The 22534-nt window shown below is 41.3% G+C and overlaps 1 protein-coding gene across 1 annotated transcript; it reads left to right on the top strand.

Moving 5' to 3' along the window:
* Positions 1-1920: 1920 nt before the first annotated feature.
* Positions 1921-13136, top strand: GNG4 (G protein subunit gamma 4). Its single transcript, XM_065401803.1, has 2 exons — positions 1921-2022; positions 13008-13136. The coding sequence occupies exons 1-2, from the start codon at positions 1924-1926 to the stop codon at positions 13134-13136; spliced, it is 228 nt and encodes a 75-aa protein (XP_065257875.1). The 5' UTR covers positions 1921-1923.
* Positions 13137-22534: the final 9398 nt, after the last annotated feature.

The raw sequence follows: 22534 nt of genomic DNA, 5'->3' as shown, positions 1-22534 counted from the left end.
TTGGTCCGCTCAGACCACTTCAGTTGGGGTGGTTGGTAGCATGGTGCGGGGCATTCTGGGACTAGTAGTGCAGCTGGCAGCGCAGGTCCCAGCGGAACACAGTGGCGTGCAAACTACAACTCCCAGCACACCCTGCAACACCCCGTCCCTTTTGCACCTGCGCACTGCGCTTCCCAGGCTGCTGAGTGTTTCAGCTGGCACAGGGAAGCTGCTGATTCTTCACATTGCTGGGCTGTGGCCCAGGCTGGATTAACCCTATGTGGGCCCCTTCCAAGTGTGGGCCTGGACCCACGGTGCCACCGGAGCCATGGTAAACCCAGTACTGAGTACACTAAATGCCACAAGAACAACTATGTGGGTGAAACGAAACAATCACTACACTGACAGAAAAATGATAAAAGATAAAAACACCATATCACCTGTTGATGAACACTTCACTGAACGATCACTCCATATGTGACCTCTGTCATCATCCTCAGAGGAAACCTGGACAACACCTTCAAAAGACGGGCCTGGAAGCTTAAATTGATAGCGTTGCTAGACACTAAAAATCACAGACCCAAAAACAGTGGATTTATGGCTTATTACAACAATCTGTAACCTATTAACCCTCTGTCCTGTGATTGCAGAGGTGTTAACTACCCACTTCACCTTGAATGGTTTCTTGCAACATGTGTTAACTCTTTATGCTGAACAATCTATTTCACCTTGTCTTTGACTTTGACACTGAGTACATTTCCCTGTCCTGAAGAAGAGCTCTGTATAAACTCAAAGCTTCTCTCTCTCACCAACAGAAGTTGGTCCAATAAAAGATTCTACCTCACCCATCTTATCTTTGTTACCTTCATAGTTTGCAGACAGATATCAAAGTTGATACATAACGATTTGTTTTTAAAAGCAGGGTAATTCCTACACTTAATGGGGGTTTGTTTTGTGTTTAGGCTGGTAAAGTACATATCCCAATCATGGAAACGATAAAAAACAGGGAAATAAGCAGTTAAGTCTTTGAACATAAGAACGGCCATAGTGGGTCAGACCAAAGGTCCATCTAGCCCAGTATCCTGTCTTCCAACAGTGGCCACTGCCAGGTGTCAGAGAGGGAATGAACAGAACAGGTAATCATCAAGTGATCCATCCCCTGTCACCCATTCCCAGCTTCTGGCAAGCAGAGACTAGGGACACCATCCCTGCCCATCCTGTCTAATAGTCACTGACGAACCTATACTGCATGAACGTATCTAGTTGAATGCTCCATCTATGCTCAACTCCTTAATTCCCCTTTACAACCTTGATTGCTTCTCTTCCATTACTCTTATCTCTAGCACTCTTCCTGAACAACCTGTGAGCAGTCTTAACTATTACTATTCTTATTGCTTAAAAAGGTCATCTGTTTTGATGACTGATATCAGGATGGTGTGGCTTTCATAAATCATATGTACAACAGATCTGTATGTGGCTTTGTATTAGTGTGTGTAAGTGAGGCCTGGAATAAAATTGCAAATGGTGCTTGAGATGTATTTGTATTATGTGAATGGATGATCTGTGTTGGCAATCTTAATTAAGTAGTTTCTGTGTAGAAACTTGCATTTGTGATTTGGCATATTAGTTATGCTCAGAGTTGTGGTTGAGGGTGCAAATATGTGGGGAGGATGGTAGATGATGAACAGGGGAATTGAGTATAGATGGATTGTTGAACAACTACCGGTACTTATTTCCTCGCCTTATGGGGTTTACATTTGTAGTTATGCAGTCTAGCAATGGTAACTTTACATTTAATTTTATTTTGTTAGTCTAGGGAGAGTTAACTGTAGTCTGATCGCTATATTACATTAAATAAGTGTACTCCTAACCAAGCCTGTAAGAATCTGTTTAGAAAAGCAACTTTTCAAATGCTTTAACTTTGACTGTTCTAGGGAAAACAGAATGAAGGAAATCATGTCTAATAACAACACAACCAATATATCTCAAGCAAGAAAAGCTGTGGAGCAGTTAAAAATGGAAGCATACATGGACAGGATAAAGGTAAATTGAGTCAATGTTGTTCTGAAATTGCCCTTTACTTTTGTGTAGTAAAATTTCACCTTCAGTACTTCAGAAAATCCTTAACTGAGTACTTTGCAATGTGATATATGAAATAATGTTCAAAGAATAATAACATGAAAAAACAATGGTTTATAATTGATTCCGTCTGACTTTAATCAGGGTACTTCTCAAAGGACTGATGCCCAGCCTACTTTTTTTTTTTTTTTGTGGGTACAGTGTACATCAGCAAATAATAACAGGTGAAATAGAAGTACTTGCATCTCTAACTACCTGGTCTGCACCCACAATCAGGTGGTTTGAGGCACAGGTACTCAGATTTGCTCCTGCAGTTAAATGTAGGTGCATTATCCTAACCCGGCAGGAAGAAAGACAAGATTCAAGGGATATGGGTTAATTAGGCCACGATTTTATTAACTCATCTGGGAAATATTCATCAATAAATCATATAGTGTAGGTATTCATTCTTTCCTTAATCATTCTCACCTATTTGGAAGGGCTATCGTCAGCTCTACCCAACCCGCCCATTGCTTGCACCCCACCACCCTCCCCTCTATGAGGGTGAAAGGAGGTGGGGGGGTCGTCTCATTGCTGTACTAGACGTTAGGAATGCCAACTCCCTTCCCCCAGATTCCCAACTCCAATTTATCAGGGAACTGTACCCCTTATGGAATTAGGACCTGCACTGGATAGCTGATAAGTTGCAAGAACTTGACCTACCCTCATTAAATACCCCACCAGGGCCCTGACCTGCTGTAAGGAAGGCGAAAAAACATCCTGCCCCAGCCAATCTGCCAGTGAGTGAAAAATTCCTTCTTAGCCCCAAAGAAAAAGGCAACTAGTGCAATGCCCACAGCCGATCATAAAACTCAGACCTACTTTGATCCCATGGGTGGGGAGGGTGAGTGCTCCTGGTCCATGGTGAGAGAGATTATGTCTGGAGCAGTGGTTCTCAAACTTTTGTACTGGTGATCCCTTTCACATAGCAAGCCTATGAGTGCAACCCTCCTTATAAATTAAAAACTCTTTTTAATATATTTAACACCATTATAAATGCTGGAGGCAAAGCGGGGTTTAGGGTGGAGACTGACAGCTCGCGACCCCCCCATGTAATAACCTCACGACCCCTGAGGGGTCCCAACCCCCATTTTGAGAACCCCTGGTCTGGAGAGAACTGTCTATAAATACCTTCCCTCCTACAATACACAAGACGGTTGGCATCCCACCTGAGTCAGCCTTATCCAATTGCCCTTGGCTCAGGTAACTGTCCTCTTTGCACTCACCTTGTAATCAGTGGGGGGAGGGGGAACCTTAAAGGAGCCACAAGCCCTTTTCTTCCTGATGGCAGGACAAAGCCCAACAGCATTTGGGTTGAGGTGAAAGCAGTTTCTGCAGTTGCAGATTGCACCAATAGTAAAGGAGGCTGTCCTTTAGAACATTTTGGCCCTTAGAATTTACATCACTCTTGTAAATCACTGTTTTGTCATTCTGTGTTACCACTGAACATAGATGAAACACAAAATACACAATCAATTTCACCTTTATTTTGTTCAGCAGAGTTGTCATTGCGCTGGGGAATTAAGTTGAATGATGCAATATTTCATTTTGGCTTCTCCAGATTTGTCTGCATCTGATATTTGAAGACATCTTTTTGTGGGTTAAATATTACACCTTTAACTGTATTTGTTAAGCATGTGGGGTGAAGAGATTATATTTTTTTAACTGAAAATTGTAGAATTATTACTTTTCATTTCTCCCTATGTCTTCCATTAGGCCAAGATTTTAAAAGGTGACAAGTTGGGCCCCCAGAATCACTAGTCACCTTAGAAGGGCCTGGTTTTTCAAGGGCATGTACTCAGCACTCTGAAAATCAGCTTCCTTTTAAGATGTCATGTTGCACACACAGTCACTAATCACTATGTCTGAAAAACATAACCTTCAGTAAATAAAGGATGAGAGGGAAGAGAGAGGGAGTGCTTTTAAGCAAGTCCACTTCAGTTTAATTAAATTTTCCTCCAACTAACCATTTTACAAATGTCATCATAAATTTAGTGCGTTTCTTATGTTCCTCGTGTGTAAGAGTACAATAAATGTTTGCATTGCAAGAAGTTAATTTTAATAGGCTTTAATTTCTTAAATATGCAACCTGCTCTTGAATAGAATATTTTAAAATAATCCATTGGGTAAGTGAGGGTTACTTTTTCTGTTTAGTTATTGCATAGCATGATCTAGAATAAGCTTAGTATTGCTAGCATATAGCTTTCCTATAATCAGTAATATTTATTTACCCTTCATATGGAATGGTGATACCTGGAAAATATTTGTATATACATATTTTCCCTATTTTTTTAAAGACCTAAAGCAAATGCTTAATGTCTAGCTCCCATTCCAGAAAAATTTACAGAGATGTTAAAGATGTTGTTTCTTACTAAGTGATATGTATTATAAAGAAGATTATCAATTATTCTCCATGTCCCGTATAGGTTGGACAATAAGTAATTGGCGTAATCTGCAGCAAAGGAGATCTTTGGTTCGGTATTAGGAAAAACTTTCTAACTACAAGGGTAGTTAAGCTCTGGAATAGGCTTCCAAGAGAGGTTGTAGAATCCCCATCACTGGAGGTTTTAAGAACAGCTTGGACAAACACGTGTCAAGAATGGTCTAGGTTTACTTGGTCCTTCCTCAGTGCAGGGTGTCAGACCACTGTGTAGGTGGTGTGACTTAGTGGTCAGAACAGGAATCTGGCCTAATGGCTGGGGCAAAATCAGGGGACAAGATAATGGTCAGAGTTGGAAGTCAGAACAGAACCAAAGGGCAGAGCTGGAGTCATGGTCAGTAGACAAGCCAGTGGTCGGAGCCAGGAGTTCTGAAGAAGGAAGGGACTAAGGCTGTAGTGGGGGCAGACATCAGTTGGAGCAAGGGCTGGTATAGGAAGCAGGTTTGGTGCAGCTGTGAGTATGTAACACATTGAGCAGCCACTGTTGCTGAAAGGCTTAAAGGATGATCTGATCTCTTGGCCCCTCTGTCCAGTCAGGGAGCACAGTCATTTAATGAGAGTTTGTTTGGCCCAGCCAAGCTCATTTGGTTGCCACACAACCATGCCCAGAGCCAGATGAGTTCCTGACACACGGGGATGGACTTGATGACTTCTCAAGGTTCCTACCAGACATTTCTATGAGTTTGTGAAGTACCATAATCATGTGTGTTCTTTAGTAATGAAGACCAATATCCATTAACACATGAAAGGTTGTAAGAGACTTTTAAACCAGTATTTTTAACCCCACACATAGTGGGAGGTTTATCATATGTCAATCTGCCTCTTGTTCTTTCCTTTTTCAAACAACTTGCCCTTGCCACATTGGACGCCATAGTATCTGAGGGATGTACAAAATCTAAATTAAACACACAAGGATCTCTGACTCTTTTTATTTCCAAATTTGAGCGCTTTTCATTTACTGTTGGAAAGCTACAGTAGAACAAAGTGATTGTTGAGGAAATTTGGGTCCATCATCTTAACCACCATATTTGAGAAGGAGTCTCTCCAATCCATGCACTTCTACAGGAAAAGCTTGATTGCACTGATAAAGCATATCAAATGTCTCAATATAAATACATATTCATTGGTTAACTCAAGAAAGATCAGCGGTGCAGCACAGAACTCAAAGTCCATGGGGAAGAGGATCTAACATGGCTTTTTATGCTCTCCCAATTCTGGACTTCTCTGGAGGCTAAGTGACCCACCATAATTTAGACATCCCTGTGGAGCTAAATGATGACATCCTTCTGAGACTGCCCTATAGGTTGCAATGCTGTCTGGAATCCTAGCTGCAGGACCACCTTTGATGCACCTTTCACATCTCCTTTGCCAGGGCTTGCAAGGGATTCTTAGATGGCTGCCTCACAGCTGTCTTCCTCAGTTCCTGTGCGGGGAAAATTCTCTTGGCCACATTTGGGGGTCTAAAGAACTGTTTAAGTTGCTCTTGCCCCCTTACCTGACATACAGGGGATGGAATTGGAGTGAGAATCTCACCCTAGTTTTTATCCACTCTGTCCCCCAAATAGTACAATAAATTTACTGCAGGACTAGATGGAAGAAGTACAGCAGCCAAGCTGTTGTTCAAATACACATTTAAAATAATTGCAAAATGAATACAAGGGAATCACGTTTTGTATTGAAAAAAACTCTATAAAACCTACTACCCTAGAATTTATACCATTCTCAAATGTAGTCATTAAGAAGCTGAAAAGTTCTTGTTTAATTTTCTGAATTGCTATATTTAATCTGTAAGTCTTCAAAGCACTCATTTAAAAGTTACAGTATCTTTGGATGTGATAACCTCCCCAGAATTAAAGTGACACTCCAGCACATTACAATAAAAAAAAAAAAGTTAAAAGACAGTTATTTAAGTTATAAAGCCAAGCACTGTTAGATAGTGCCAGTTACAAGATACCCATGCAAACCTTAACTTGGCCTCCTTGTGAATCCATCCTATGCACTAAATGAGGCAGAGTACCTGTGGGAGAAAAAATATGTGATTGTGTATTTAAAAACTGCATCATGTACATATAAATAGTATTTTCTTTCTAATTCAATGTCATACAGGCATTTTAGTAATTACTGAGTGAATAAAGGCACTCTTGCGTTTAGGTGAATAGTCAGAATATCAATTATCACTGGTGCTTTTATTTTATCTAAATCTATTCACCAATCATTGGAAACTGCTTACACAAAGTTCCATTGAAAACTATATAAACACATCTTTAATTATATTTCACCTCTTTATTACATGATGATGAAATTGTCATGAATACATGTACATTCATATTTGCATTTCATTTAGTGAAAATCTGTTTGTTCTTGTGTATCTGCACTAAGATCCCCGTTTTTCAAAAACTCAGTTTTCAGTTGGCTTTTTCCCCCTGTAAAACATAATTTCATTTACTAGGCATTATCTTAAAACAGCTACTACAGCACCAAACTACAGCCTAGCTATTGATAAGGACTTGTTCGGGGAAATTAGTGGGGACAACGTAATGTGTTAGAAGTACAAAGTAATGCTCTGTAACTAAATATAAAACAACAAAGGCAGAAGGGAAATGAGGCTTTTTTGTTGTCAGTTTAATTATGGACAGCTGAGGCAGGCCTAAGGCCCAGATAGCTTAAAAGCCCAATCATTTGTTCTCCAGTTGCATTTTGGTACCTGATCTAAGGTCAAACTAAACAGAAATTTGTATCATAGCAGTTTATAAGGTGCTGAAAAACCAGTGGCTCCAAGTCTTTCATGGCAACTGTATTAGCTTAATAGCCTAAAGGTGACTTGCAAAGGAGAAAACAGTTGAGTTTGTGCCTTATTTTTATGATCAGAGAAAACTTGAAAAGGGATGTTAAGAGGTTGGGGACATGGGCTCAGCTTAAAGGGTTTCTTCTGACTGCTTTTTTTTAATTTTTTAACCTTAGAAATAGCAGACATAACAAATCTGGTCTATCCTGTCTCTACTGAAAGACTCATTGGTAGTCTCAAGATGTGAATTTAGAGCTCTTGCAGATCTTTACTGAAGAGGTAGCAGTGCTGAATCTTAAAGATGTCCTTTTTCCCAAGTGTTTCTTAACTATTTAAGTTAAATAGACATTAATAAAAAACAAATGGTTTTTAAATAGTTTGAATAAAAATTGCTTCACTATCCGATCAGTCTTCCAGAGTAGATAAGACCTGAATTTCTAATGAGAAGAAAAAAAGGAAGAAAAATGTTTTTCTTAAAATAAACTTTCTAGACCACCTTCATACATCATAAAGAAACAAAAAGGGCTCCATTGCACATCACCTTGTCTGTGGCTGCCTCACATGCTGTAACCAGCAGAGGTTATGTGAGCCTGCTCATATCAAAGATTTGTGGTCCTAAAAGTTGCATTTGGAGGTGCCCATACTCCATTGCAGCTTAAATTGTTCATAACTGACTAGAAAGCAAGCACCATGGCCCATCAGAGAAGCAAGCAGTGCCAGTGCACTGGAGTCCAACAAGGAAGCTCATTAAAGAGAGGGAGACTAGACTTCTACTAGTCATAAAAGCTGGAAGCATCAATACTGGTACGTGTACCAGTGTCTGGGGGAATGCTGTTGTTGATGGCATATGATAAGCCTGAAGAATGAGTTACAGTAGAAGAATAGTAAACTGAGTTTGGTGTCGTCTGACTACAGAAGGTGAGGATCGATCCCACAGCATGGAATCAGGATGCTGATATAGATAATGGCTCCTACCTAAGAGACGCCCCAAGAACAACTACTGGTGCCTATGGAAGATCTGATTCCTGCTAACCAGGAAGGTCATCGAAATTGAGAGAGGTTAAGAGAATGTAGTGCTGCAACTGGCTGCACCATAGTTGTCCCATGAATAGAGGCTCTGAGTTCTGTTTGAGCTCTTCACCTTCATGAGTAGAAAAATTCAGCAAGAAGGAATGCTGAAACACTTAAGTATCATACAGTATCAGCTATTACTTTGTTTCCTTTTTTTCAAAAGGAAGTAGAAAATATCCCTAACTGCCTCTGAATAATGTTATGAGATAAGCGGCGGGGTTGCTGAGAAATGTGTGTGGATCTGTTGATTTTTGGATGCAAAGGAATAAGCGGAGTGGGTGTCATAGCAATGATAGTAATTAGTCACAATCTATGACAAGGCAGATGACATAGTAATTGCAGCATTTTCCCTTGTCATTTGAAGCTTATAATTATAGTACAGCTAGCTAACAGGATTACATTCTAACTTGGGCTGTTTTAATCACCTCTGTTGTTCTGAAATGTAATGGTAAAATTCCACAGTCCTCCTGAGGCTGCCAGTTGTTTTCAGCATCACAACTATTTGATAACTCTGACAACTAGGTACTCCTTTTATCCTAAGGGGAGTAGAAAAGCATGATATGTAAAATGGGAGATTGGGAAAACACATATTTTAATACAGTAAAAAAGGGGAGGTGTTAAGGAAGCACTCGTGTTGTTAACTTCGTTAGACTTCAGTTTGACCGATGAATTCTGATTATTTTAGCCATTTCTGTGGCAGATGTAAATGAGTTTTTATGAAACAGAAGCCACAGTTTTATTGGGGAAATAGGGAAGGATGTGATGCAAATCATTTGTTAGGTTCACTTGATTTTTTTTATATTGATAAAAGTAGTCCTGAGCCATGCAACATTGAACAGAAACTGCCAAGCAGCATTCAGCTTGAATATTTTAAGGTGAGCAACTGTTATTAAAGTTTAAAATCATGTCCTTTATTTAACATTTCCTGTATTTCAAATGTGATAATGACACAGTACATTACATATAGAAATAAGGCACAGCAGGGTATGCATTAGTAGGCTGTTGCAGCACACCTCTTGGGTGCTGACAGAAATATGTCCGTAACCTATAAAAGCTCACCCTGATGTGACTTAGTGCTGTTGGAGTATGACCACTAACTTTTTTGCTATTGTTGTAATAGTCAACTGCTGTAGCTCTATAGCTGCCAGGGAGTTACTCCAACAGCCCTAATGCAGTGTAAACCTGAGGTGTGGGGGGGTTCCCCCATAAAAAAAGTTATTGGGCTTGGTATGGGGAAGAAGATGGAGGTTTTAGCTTGTGACAATCATTGAGCTGAAATGTTGGCCTGTGCTGCTTCGTTGCTTGTTGTAAGTGGGTACTGTTGCATCATACTGTAGTGAGTCTACAACTCACTTGTGATTCTTGTTCTGACGTTAGTAAATCTGAAGTGTTGTTTTAATATGCTGTTGAAAGGTACGCCAACTCTCTGTTTCTGGAAGTGTTCCATTTTCCTATTCATAAATTGGTTTATAAGTTAGGTGTGGGGGCTATATCATGCCTTAGCCTAGGGATGGACTCAGTAATAGGTTTTTTCATCTTGAATTGCTGTGACCGTGCATATCACAGTGCTCTCAGACATCATGCCATATAAAGAACTTGTAACCAATCAACATTCTAACCCATCAGCATTCTAGAAGTTGGAACTTCTGCCATCATTCCCAGTCTTCATATTCAGTCACATTGGTGTTTGTGTGGTAGGGCAGTAGAATTACATTATTTTATTTTTCTCAAAAGGTGATAGTAGAAAACTATTCTTTCCTTTCCCATCCAGTGGAAATCTGTGGGTTTTTTTAATGTTCAGATTTGTTACCTTTCATAAATTGACCGTCTATGATAGGCAGCAGACAGTTACAGAAAGATCAGTCCCCTGTGTACAGAACTCTCACTGAAGTCAGTCATTTCTGTGCATGCTGGGCTTGCAGGATCAGGCCCTAAATGTAATGGAGAATCGGCTTCATGGGTAAAATGTCTTCTTATTCTGCTGTTTAATAATTCAGAATGAACCCACCAAGCATCTTTAGCTAAACTTTATTTCAGCTTGTTGTGGAGGTAGGCTTAAAGATTTATTTACTATGTAATAGCTCTTTACAGTAGTGAAGTTATTTGAGGCACATGACATAACCTTACAGAGTAATGGATTTGATGTCTGTGGAGGCAGATCTGGCTTTGAGGGTTAAATTTACACAAGTGAATTCAGGACGAGCTCAGTGAGTTAGGGGAGAACTCTGCCTTGAGGATTGTGAGGTGAAGTTGAGTCTGATCAGGAGTGAGAATGGAAAAGCGGAGAGATCAGTCAAGTTTTAATCCGGGGCAACACACTCATTTCTCCTTATGCTCCAGAATGCAGTAGCATACATTCCCTCTAGGGCCATGGCCTACCCATTAGCCAGAGTAATTTGCCTACCATTCAATGAAATACAAAGTTGTACTTTGCACAGTTCCTGCAAGGGTCATTAGTAAGGGAGAGCTCATTGTGCCATCTTCTGGCTTGCCTTTCTGGAGTGTGGGCAATGATCTTGTCCTTAATATACACAGCAAGGCTCCTTGTAGAGTCTCTTTAAATTCTCCAGTGAATTTAAATGAAAATCCCGTCAGAATTTGCTGAAAAGATTCTGCAATTCTCTTTGGTTATTCCAATTCAGACTTGTCCGATCCCTGACCACCTCCAGAAGAAAGTGAAAAATCGTCTTTTCTTTTGCCACATCTCACCCAGTAGATATTTGAGGGAGTCTGAAAATAATAGGGAAAGAGTCTCCTTCCACCTCTTTTACTTTCTTCCTTTCTCACCCATTTTATTTTCCTGTTGTTTGACCTGTTTCTTTTTCTAAAGTACTATTCCTTTCTGCAGACCTCTTTCCCCTCAAGATTTGCTCAACTGAACTTTTTTCCTGCCCTATGTAATACTGTTTTTCCTAGCTATGTATCCCAGTGATTCGTTGTTCATGTGTAATGCCTCTGCCCAACCTCCTCTCTCTCGGCATGGTTCACTTGCTACAAACTAGTTATCGTGACTTTAACATTTTGATTTCTTCAGCTAAGGAGTGGAGTCTGTAATGGGATTCCAATCATAAATATTTGGTCGGTTTTAAGTTTTCTAGCAGATCACCATGTTTTAGTTAGTACAAAATTGTATGGAATAAATTGTTCCTTGATATGAAAACGGATTGGAAAGTTCATATGGAGCATGATTAAAAGCTTATTGAAGTCATTGGAAAGGTTCCCATTGATGTTATGGGCCTGATCCAAAGCCCTCTGGAGGTTTGGGCGCTTGCCAAAGGAAGCTATGCATGAGCAGGCTAGAGTTTTGAGGCTGATTACAAATTCTTTAGAGAACATAAGAAATTTAGGCTCAAATTCTCCTCTCGTTTATACAGGTGCAATCATACTGAGCTCAGTCTATAATTGAAGGGAGAATTTGGGGCATCATTGTCCTTTATTTGGACACCATTATTTTAATATAGCTTGACTGACAAAAAGAGCACCTATCCGAAGCTCTGGGCACTGTCCCAATACTTAAGATACAATAATCTTTTAAAAAAACAAAAAGAAAAATTTAAATGGCTCAACTCACGTAGCAGAAATAGCCAGCCAAGCAGTCAAAGGATACAAAAATACTCCACATACTTTGTGACACAGGATGACTAGGTGCCATAGCCCTATCACAAAGGCCTGAGGAAAATAAGTGAGACTTACAATGCATCCTGAAGGCTAACAATTAATACTCATATTGGGCCTCATTCTCCAAGGCGCTGGGCATCCTTAGCTCCCATTAAAGTCCTCCAGTAAAGAAACCTGTTGAGACTTAATAGAGTAATGTTGAAGGATTTCAGCTAATGATGGAACATTTTTGCATGAAATGGAAATCAATATATTGTAATTGACCCCAGCACACACATCAGTATGTGTTTTGTGTAGCACTAAATTGAGGAGAGTGGTACATCTGTATGGAAAAATTATAGAATTTGATAGGTATGAAACCAATAGGGCTTTATAAAAATCACTCTACATACATTCCAATAGAGTGGCTAAAACACATAGAAAGGTTAATGTTCACAAAATTGTATAACAGGGAGGTAGATATCTATTAAATTGTGTAGTATAGTTCAAAAACCCCTATAAGAAAGGTTTTCATTTTCTGTTAAATTTCTATCAGGCTTTTCCATAAGGACAGAAAAAAGTAAAACTTTTACTTGCGTATTTTGGAAGATTTAGATTTATCCCATGAATATGAAAGAATAAGTACAAATAAATGTTAAGACAATTTACTCTAAGATTCAGATTATAATTAATGCTATATTTATCACATTAATTGGTGACTTCACAAAGGGTATTAAACTCACTGTTTGCCCCTGAGGAAACAGTTAGGAAGAAACTCCATGAATCAAGACTGTTTCCTATCCCCTATGTTGGAAAACAATGTAAAAGAATGATCTGGCCTTGTAAGAGCAGGTTCAGACCTTTGGTCTAATACCTTGAAAAGTGGATACGCTGATCATCTGCTGCTTTCATAAGGGGGACTTCTGATATTTTATGCTTAATGGGAATGTTTAAACAACGCTGACTATTTCAGTATCACAAGTTTAATAATGGTTGTCACTTTCTTTTCTCCAATAGGTATCCAAGGCTGCAGCTGATTTATTGGCATACTGTGATGCTCATATTGGAGAAGATCCCCTTATTATACCAGTGCCTGCATCTGAAAATCCCTTCAGGGAGAAGAAGTTCTTTTGTACTATCCTTTGAGTCAGTTTGTAATTAAAAATGTCCTTTGTGAAAATCCATTACTGATGGTGCATGCTTTTAGCATTAGATTTTCCCTGAGTTATCAACAATTAAACCCACAGTTACAATCTTTTTAGAAGCACAATAAATTTTTATGGTAAATAAGTGGTTTACATGCAGATTTAGGATATCCTCACTTTCCTGCCAATGCATAAGTTTAATAATTTCAGTTATCAATAAAGATTGTTTTGGTTTTTAATGAAAGAACCAAATATAATATTAAATGGTAGATATCTTTGCCAGTCATAGATTTTTCTGAGACCAAAATCAGTCATACATATTCTTGAACCTATTTTTAATTTTCATTTTCTTAGAAAGGTGAGTAATTTATTTTCATTTGCCTTTACAAATTTATATCTAACAAAGGCAGAATGACCTCTCTTGAAGCAGAATGTCAGTTACTGCTGTAATGCTGCTTGGAACGGTCAATCCTGTACAGTAAATGGTATTTATAAATGTGGATGTTTAGTGAACACTGTAGCAAATTTTACTTTAAAACTTGGTGGAATTAAGCAACATTGTGAGTCTGAAATTTCCTTTACTGAAGAAAATAAAGGAGCACACAATCTAGGGCTTGCTTTTTTCCTTTAGCTTAACTCTGCACCAAGAAGGCTTATAGAAATACAAAAAGCCATTTACCTCCCATTCTAAAATTGTAATGATATAAACTTGTAGGAAGCTTTGAGTAAATCCTTGTTCATTCTTTCAGTTTGGCTGTTCTATGGAGCACGTTATGCTGCTGCTTTTGAACAGAAGTAGAGTAGGCCCTTAGCTAATACTTGCTGCTGATTGCAACATAGACTTTAAAGCCTCAAACCTGCCCTCGTGTAAGCCCTCAGTGAGGAATGTGTGAAATATAAATACTTTATTTAAAATAGATGCATCTAGAAGAAGATGAGGATGATGTACTGAGCATGAGTGGTATATCTTTCACCTTAATTAAATGTTTACATTTACAGTCTGTGCACCCACACTGAAATAACCACTGCTGTATTGCTTATTTTTCAATATCTGATCCTATCTATACAATCCCTCCAGAACAAAATGTCAAGGCATTGGGAATGGTAAATGCAGATGTCTGTCACAGTGCCTTGAAGAATGTGCCAGAAGACTTCTATAGGTTTAGATGTTCTGTGCTGTCTTAACACACTGGTTCATTGCATAGAATGTTCTCACTGTGTGAAAGCGTAAGGCTTCAGCCAAATCCTGTTCCCATTGAAGTCAATAGAATATCAGGGTTGGAAGAGACTGCAGGAGATCATTTAGTCCAACCCCCTGCTCAAAGCAGGACCAATCCCCTGACAGATTTTTGTCCCAGATCCCTAAATGGCCCCTTGAAGGATTGAACTCACAACCCTGAGTTTAGGAGGCCAATGCTCAAACCACTGAGCTATCTGTTCCCCTAATAGAAGTTTTGTCATTGACTTCATTAGGAGCTAGATTTTTTTGCACTGATTTTCACCTGTTTTTGTTGTTGTGGTAATAAACACTGATAAATTCCTGGGAAAAATTAAATAAAATAACAACTGAAAATGAAAGGCCCTATATATCAGATACCTTATTATAAGTGGAACAAAAAATTGTTTTCTGAAAACTTTAAAAAAAAATCATTGTGTTTCTTCTTGCTTAATAAGGTCTTTTAGAGAATCCTTTCTACATAGTAAATGATGTTGTAACTTTGATAAGGCTGTTCTGATCACCATGGTAACATGTTCACTTGTCCTTCCTCAATGTATACAGTTTTAATAGAATAGAGAGTGAGGGGAATGTAGGCCACACAGCTGTATTCTCAAAGGTTTTGTATGAGTTTGCATTTGTGGCTCATTAACACAATCTCATCTAGCATTTTAATATTGCAACAGCTTATTTAGAATTCTTGTTTTCTATTTCAGATTACTTCTAATGTCTGCAAATTAAAGAACCACATCAAATACACTTGCGCATCAGTGTTTAAAAAAGCTGTGTTTACAAAAATCAAGTCTGTTCATTGGTAAACTTATTTTGAAATGAAAACAACTCATTGTTTTGTGCATGATGGTCTGCATTCTGAAACACTGATGGAATTAGTCTTAAATGTCTGTTCTTGTTTTCTAATAACCCACTAGCATGTTTATAACAACTTTCATCCTCTTGAACAAAGATCAGTCCAAAACTCAGCCAAATCAAGATAATTAATTTTATACCTACTGAGACTCTTCTGTGCTTACAGTAAAAAGGGGGTAAATATGTAATCCATACTTGGCGTATTGTATGTATATAATATATCTGAGGAGAATATACCATGTGACTCTAATTTTATTTGGAAATGGGATACCCTTCTCCCATTTTTACAGACTGTTCATGTTGTGTTTAACGTGTGTGTGTGTGTGTGTGTGTGTATGTGTACACCATGGGCAGATAGTGCCTAATTAGAAGGACCTGGTAGTACAATGTAGTGGTAACAGTTCTAGATCACTTAAGAATTGCCTTTATTCAAGGGATAATAACAAAATATACCTTTATGGCTCTCCATAATTAAGGGTGGAACTAACTTTCCATTTATGCATGTTTGGGCCATGTGACACCTCTAACATTTTCAAGAATGGCCTCTTCCAGCCACAGACTTTGCCCATATCCCTATTGGATTTTTTATTATTACTTTACCACAGTTGCGATGAGTCGCATCAGCTGCTTTGAGAGATGGAATTTAGTTTTATGTTTGGAAATTTCTTCCTACACTACTTAAGTTTTTTGACCATCTTAGCTCCAAAAACTGCTTGTCCCAGAAACTTCACAGGAAAACTTATTTGAAAGGTCTCATACTTCTCCATTCCCCACAAAGGGGCTTCAGTTGCTGAGAGAATATGTTCTCTGTCTATCCTATGACAGAGATTTACTGGTTCTTCTTTGAGTGATGCCCGATGGTGCTCCACTGTCGGTGCAGCAGTGCCCCCTGCAACTGGGATCAGAGATCTTCATCAGCAATGCCCATCGGACCACACATGCACACTTTCCCATCTCCCGCCATGAGTGGGATGTGTATATATAGTGTTGTGTGGTCCAGCTGCCCCCCGTCCCTTCACTACCCTCTTTGGTCTGGGATGGAATCTGCAGCAGAGCCCCTTCTTCTTTTGACCTGTTAGTGCCTTACCTGTTGATTTTTAGTGTAGTTTAGTAGTTACTTCTTCCTTTCTCATCCTCTCACTTAAAAAAAAAAATCACTTTTCTGTCTTCTTGCCCTCCCCGTTAGTTCGTAGCTTAGGTTTTTGTTTTCCCGCTTCCTGCCCTTCCCAACCAGGAAGCTTTTTCCCTCACCCTTATACCCAGATCTCCTGGATTTAAGAGGTGTATTTCCTGCCAAGATGCTTTCCCTGTAACTGTGTCACCCACAGTGCATTCACTGCCTGGGAGAGGGACACATCCTGCAAAAGTGTACTCTTTGCTGCAACCTGACTGGGAGGGCCAGCAAAAAATGGGACATTTGGTTACAACTTCTCCTCATGGAGAAATCACTGAATCTAGCATTGGACCCTAGCCCGGACACCTCCCCCATGCAACTCTCATGCTATGCTCAGTTGTCCACCAACCCTCATTCGCCACATCCCCCTAAAAGAAAATCTTCTCTTTCCTGCGTTGATGGGAAGAAACGGGCTCCCTCATCACCCTCTGAGGCTCCGCCCAGCAGAACATCATCCCCTGCGAGGTCAGTTGTCTCGACATCCTTGGCCAAGGGACATAGGTCAAGGGATATCCAAGTACCTCCGGTACTGGAGCTAAGTAAAGGTCTAAAGATCCTGATCAGGCAGGCCCACAGCCGTTGGCACTATGTCTCAGCGCTGGAGATCAAGACACAAGACCTTCAAGAATGGTGCCAATTGCCCTGACCAGACCAACTTCGGGTACTATGGCACCAACAATACCGCCAGTGCTGATGACCATTTCAGCACCAAGCAAACCATCAGCACCGAGCAAGTCTTCAATTCCATCTGCTGGCTGCTCAAGGGAATGCACCTCTTCCTCAGTACACATGCGCTGGTGCCGGTGATGCTCCTCCCCGGGAGTTCAGATATCCTAAGGACCTACTTGTATCTGATATGTCTGAGTCACCACTACTCAGACATGACCTCTCTCCACTTCCGTCCTCCTCTCTGGAGTTACACCATTCTTCTCTTTCTCCTCCAAGGACAGCACTGCCCTTACCCAGCGATGCAGAGGAGGAAGAGAAGGAGGAGTACTCCATCCACACCCTCATACTCTGGACAGGCGCAAAAGGCATCCTCTACACGTCTTCACAATCCACAACCGGATCAGGACCCTGGTATGGACCACCATAGATGCAACCCCATGTGCCACTCCCTCCACATTGGCCATTCTGGAATCCCTGGCCCATGTACAGAGCACAGTTTGGGAAGCGTCCCGTAGAACAAAGCCAAAGACCTACACATTTGCCATCTCCATTGGTCTCTCGATGAGGCTGAGCCTCTCCCCATAGCTGATGAGGAGGAAGAAAAGGAGGAGGAAATTCCACCGTCACTCCACTTAGCCTCATCATGGGAAGAAAAGATCACGCCTCCCTACTGCAGTCGATGACTTCAAACACTTCCAAGCATTGTTTTGCTGGATTGCGGACTCTCTCCAGATTCCTTTGGCGGAAGGAAGTGAAAGATCAACAACATAAACAGCTTAACATCCTGCACACATCCTCATCCAAAATATCCCTCTCTGTCAATGAGGCCATTCTCAATTCCAGCAAGGTGCTCTGGTAGACACCAGCATCCATCCCACTGACCTGCAAATGGCAGACAAAAAATATTATATTGCCACAAAAGACATGGAATTTCTTTTTTCTCACCCCACCTCAAATTCCCTAGTTGTCAATGCTGTGCATGAAAAAGGACACCAGTACCAATCTTGATCCACCCCCCATGACAGACTGGAAGCTATTGGATCTATTTGGACCCTAAGGCTTATTCATCTGCTACGCTCCAATTTTGAATATCCAATTATGAGACTGTCCTGGACAAGTACAGTTGTCTCAACTATTCTAAAATGCAGGAACTCTGCCAAGACCTTCCTGACGACAAAAAAAAAAGTAACTCCGGGCGCTCAGTTCCGAAGGACACCTCTTGGCCCATACAGTTTTACAAGCCTCTTTGGACTTCATGGATACTGCTGCCCATTCCATTGTGACCACTATAGTCATGAGACACAGGCATAATTGCTGCACCTCTCCAAACTTTGTAAGGAGGTACAAACCACCATCGAGGACCTACTCTTTGAGGGAACAGAATTATTCATGGAGCATATGGATGAGTCCCTACGCTCCCTTAAGGACTTTCGAGCAACTCTCCAATCTCTCTCTGCATTTACACACCAGCACTGAAGAGACGCCCAAGGAAATACCAACTTCCCCCATGATCCCGACCACCGCAATAAACTCCCTAGCGATGCTACGATACTCAACACTGTCAACAAAAGCCCCCTACCAAGCACATACATACGACTCCTCAAGGGGGCCACCTCTCAAACACCTTCAACCAAACAACTATTTTGTAGGTGTGGTTGAGGCCCCAAGAACCCTTCCCCTGTTCCAACAACAGCAATCTCCGCCATCCCACCAGTTTGGCGACTATCTAGTCCCTTTCTTTCCATCAGGGAGGCTAATTACTTCAGACAAGTGGGTTCTAGAGATCATTATTTTCTGGTCCAAAAAAAAATCTGGTGGGTGAAGACCAATCCTAGACCTTCAAAACTAAACAAGTTTGTCAAACTGCAACGCTTCAAGATGGTTACCCTCGCCACCATTATCTCAGCACTGGGACTGAGGGACTGGTTCTCAGCCCTTAACCTCCATGACACACATTTCCATATCACAATATACCCTGCCCATAGACAGTTCCTCCAATTCATCATGGGGACCGATCACAATCAATACAAAGTATTGCTCTTTGGACTCTTGGCAGCCTCTCGTGTGTTCTCCAAAGTCATTGCGGTAGTTGCTGCCTGCCTATGAGAACGCAGAGAGGGCGTTCTCATCTTTCCATGCTTAGACAACTGTCTCCTCAAGGCCCCATCTGAAACTGATGCCCTTCATACCGTCCAAATGACAATGGACTTTTTCTCTGGTCTTGGCCTTCACGTAAACCTGGAGAAATCTACGCTGACACCAGTGCAATACCTGGAGTTTATCAGGGCACAGTAGGATGCCATTTGAACCAGAGCCTTCCTTCCAGCTCATAGATTTTCAACTAGAGTCAGTCTTGTATCCACGGTGAGAACCTGTCCCCAGATCTCAGCCAGGACTTGTTTCCAGCTACTCAGCTACAGGTCAGTGGCCACGTTCATGGTAAAGTACGCATGGTTACATTTACGATGTCTCCAAGAATGGCTACATACAGTCTATATACCTCACAGACACAGCCTTCACAAACTCCTATCCATGCCTATAAAGGTCAAGGACTCACTACTCTGGTGGATACAGCCCAAGAAAATCTGTGTCAGGGTCCCTTTCCTTCAACCTGCTCTGTTCATGATTCTAACAACAGACACCTCCTTAATTGGTTGGGGAGCTCACCTTCACGCTCATACAGTGCAGGCCAGATGATCCTTAACTGAATCCATCCTACACATCAATCTCCTAGAGCTATGAGCAGTCTTTCTCCCACTGATCGTACATCGCACAATCAGATTCATGGCACACAATATCTCCTGCATGTTCTAAATCAACAGGGAAGGTGGAGCAAGGTCCCATTCTCTGTGCTCGGAGGCTCTGAAATTATGAAACTGCTGTATCTAACACAGCATCACTGTCTCAACCACATACCTCCCTGGACACCAGAACACCACTGCGGACTCATTGAGCAGGAGATTCTCCCACAATCATAAGCCCTTCAACACATCTTCAACTGCTAGGGATTCCCCACCATAGATCTCTTTGCCACACTGGAGAACTTCTGCTGCTCTTGTTTCGCTCAAGACCGGGCCTAGGACACAGATCTCTGAAAGATGCATTTCTCATCACATGGGATGAGCTGTTACTCTATGCCTTTCCTCCTTTTGTTACAAGTACTCCACAAGATCCAGGGGAACCGAGCCCATGTCATCCTTATAGCTCTGCCATGGCTATAAGAGATCTGGTACACCTACCTCATTCACATGACAGTATGCCCTCAGTCTCTCTCTGTCCGACTCCTTTCACAGGTTGTGGTTGCATCCTCCATGCCAACCCACAGTTGCTCCACCTGAAAGTATGGCTCCTCCATGGTTCCGGGATTTGGAAATAACGTGTTCAAAAGCAGATAAGTATTCTTGAATAGCAGGCGCAATACAACTAGACGCACTTACCTCCACCAATGGACTAGATCCTAATCCTGGTGCTCCTCCAATCAGGTCGAGGCACTGAGTGCTCCATTACCACTTATCCTGGAGTATATTTTATACCTTAAATGATCAGAGTTATCCACAAGCTCCATTCGTGTGCATTTGGCAGCCATCGTGACCTTTCACTACGATATAGACGGCCACTCCATCTTCACCCATCCACTCATGAAATGATTCCTGAAGGGCCTCCAAAATCTTTACCCTCGCATTCGGGATCCAACACTCGCTTGGGACCCCAGCCTTATCATACGCTCATACCTCTGTTCAAACCAATGGCAATATGTTCCTATCTTCATTTATCTATGAAAACAGCATTTCTTGTTGCTATCACCTCTGCCCAGCAGGTTGATGAAATTGAAGCACTTATGGCATACCCCCTATACATAATTTTTCTTAAAGACAAGGTTACGCTACGTCCACATCCAAAGTTTTTACCCAAGGTACCATTCTCTTTCTATCTAAATCAACCTATTCACCTTCCCTGCATCTTTTCAAAGCCACATGCCAACCAACAGGAGGCAACATTACACATCCTGGATGTCAGACGAGCGTTAGCTTTCTACCTGGATGGAATTAAATCTTTCCGAAAATTGCCACGCTTATTCCTCTCAACGGCTGAAAGATCGAAAGGCACAGCCATTTCTAAGCACCACATTTCTAAATTGATCTCACACTGTATACATCTGTACTACCAACTACACAATTGACAACCTCCTCCTGGAACTAGAGCACATTCCACATATTCGCCCTCCATCTTGATTGCCTTTCTCAACCATGTCCCCATTGCTGAAATTTACAAAGCAGCCACATGGGCATCAGTGAACACTTTTAGCGATCACTACGCCATTATTCAGGACGCCAGATCAGATACTGTACTAGGATACACTGTCCTAACATCCACAGTAAATGCCACTCCAAAGCCCCAGCCTTCCAATTAGGGACACTGCTTTATAGTCAATTACAGTGGAGCATCCACAGGGACATCACTCGAAGAAGAAGAGAAGCTTACTCACCCTGTGTAGTAACTGAGGTTCTTTGTGATGTGTGTCCCTGTGGGTGCTCCACTACCCGCTCTCCCCCACTATGCTTCGGAGCTGAAAGATAAAATCTGCGCAGAGAAGGAACTGTGGGGCACAGCGTTATATATACAGCATGAGATGGGGAAGTGTGCATGTGCAGTCTGACGGGCGCTACTGATTAAGATCTCTGTTCCCAGGCACAAGGGTGCTGCCGCAACTACAGTGGAGCACCCATAGGGACATGCATCTCAAAGAACCTCAGTTACTGCACAGGGTGAGTAACCTCTTTATTTCCCCTGAGTAAGTTATTTCCTCTAGACTGTAGCAATGGGTCTTTATTTTCAACACACTGGGCCTGCTCCTACTCCCAATGACCTGAGTGACGAAAGAATTAGGCCTGTTGTCTAGTTTTGATATTTGGCTGTGTGTTATCCATGCTGCTCTTAGCACTGTCATTCTACATTTACTCCTTGCAGAATCAGGCCCTGAAGATGGTGCATACCCCCATTGCTCTCAATGGAAGTTGAGGTTGCTTGGCACTTTGCAGAACACACTCAGCACCTCACCAAATCAGGCCCTGAGAAAGGAAGCTGAATGTCAGTGTTTCTGACTTGTGATTTAAAGATTCATTCTTCTGGAACATATCCCAGGTGCTTCCTGGTCTGAGGAAGTAAGACTCCCCAATGTGAGTTAATAATAAAATATAATCCAGCAGTAGTTGGGTGGATGACATTTCTGAGGCTGGCTATTTTGAACCCAGTGTGGCCTGACTTTGTAGTCCCTGGGCTCTGCAGGTTGCTGAATACTCAATTTAAAGTGTCTCAGTTCCAGCACTGAAAACTGTGTTGCTCTGCCACATGACAGAATTCTCTTTCCCCACTCCCGTAGTCAGCTGGCAGCAGTCTGTTCTGTTTCTGTTAATGGGTAAGACTTCTAGATTTGCTGTTGCTACTGTATTAATTATAGACATTCGAGGACAGG

This window comes from Emys orbicularis, chromosome 3 (assembly GCF_028017835.1).
Source record: "Emys orbicularis isolate rEmyOrb1 chromosome 3, rEmyOrb1.hap1, whole genome shotgun sequence".
Lineage (NCBI taxonomy): Eukaryota > Metazoa > Chordata > Testudines > Emydidae > Emys > Emys orbicularis.
This window is presented reverse-complemented; position numbering and strand designations above follow the sequence as displayed.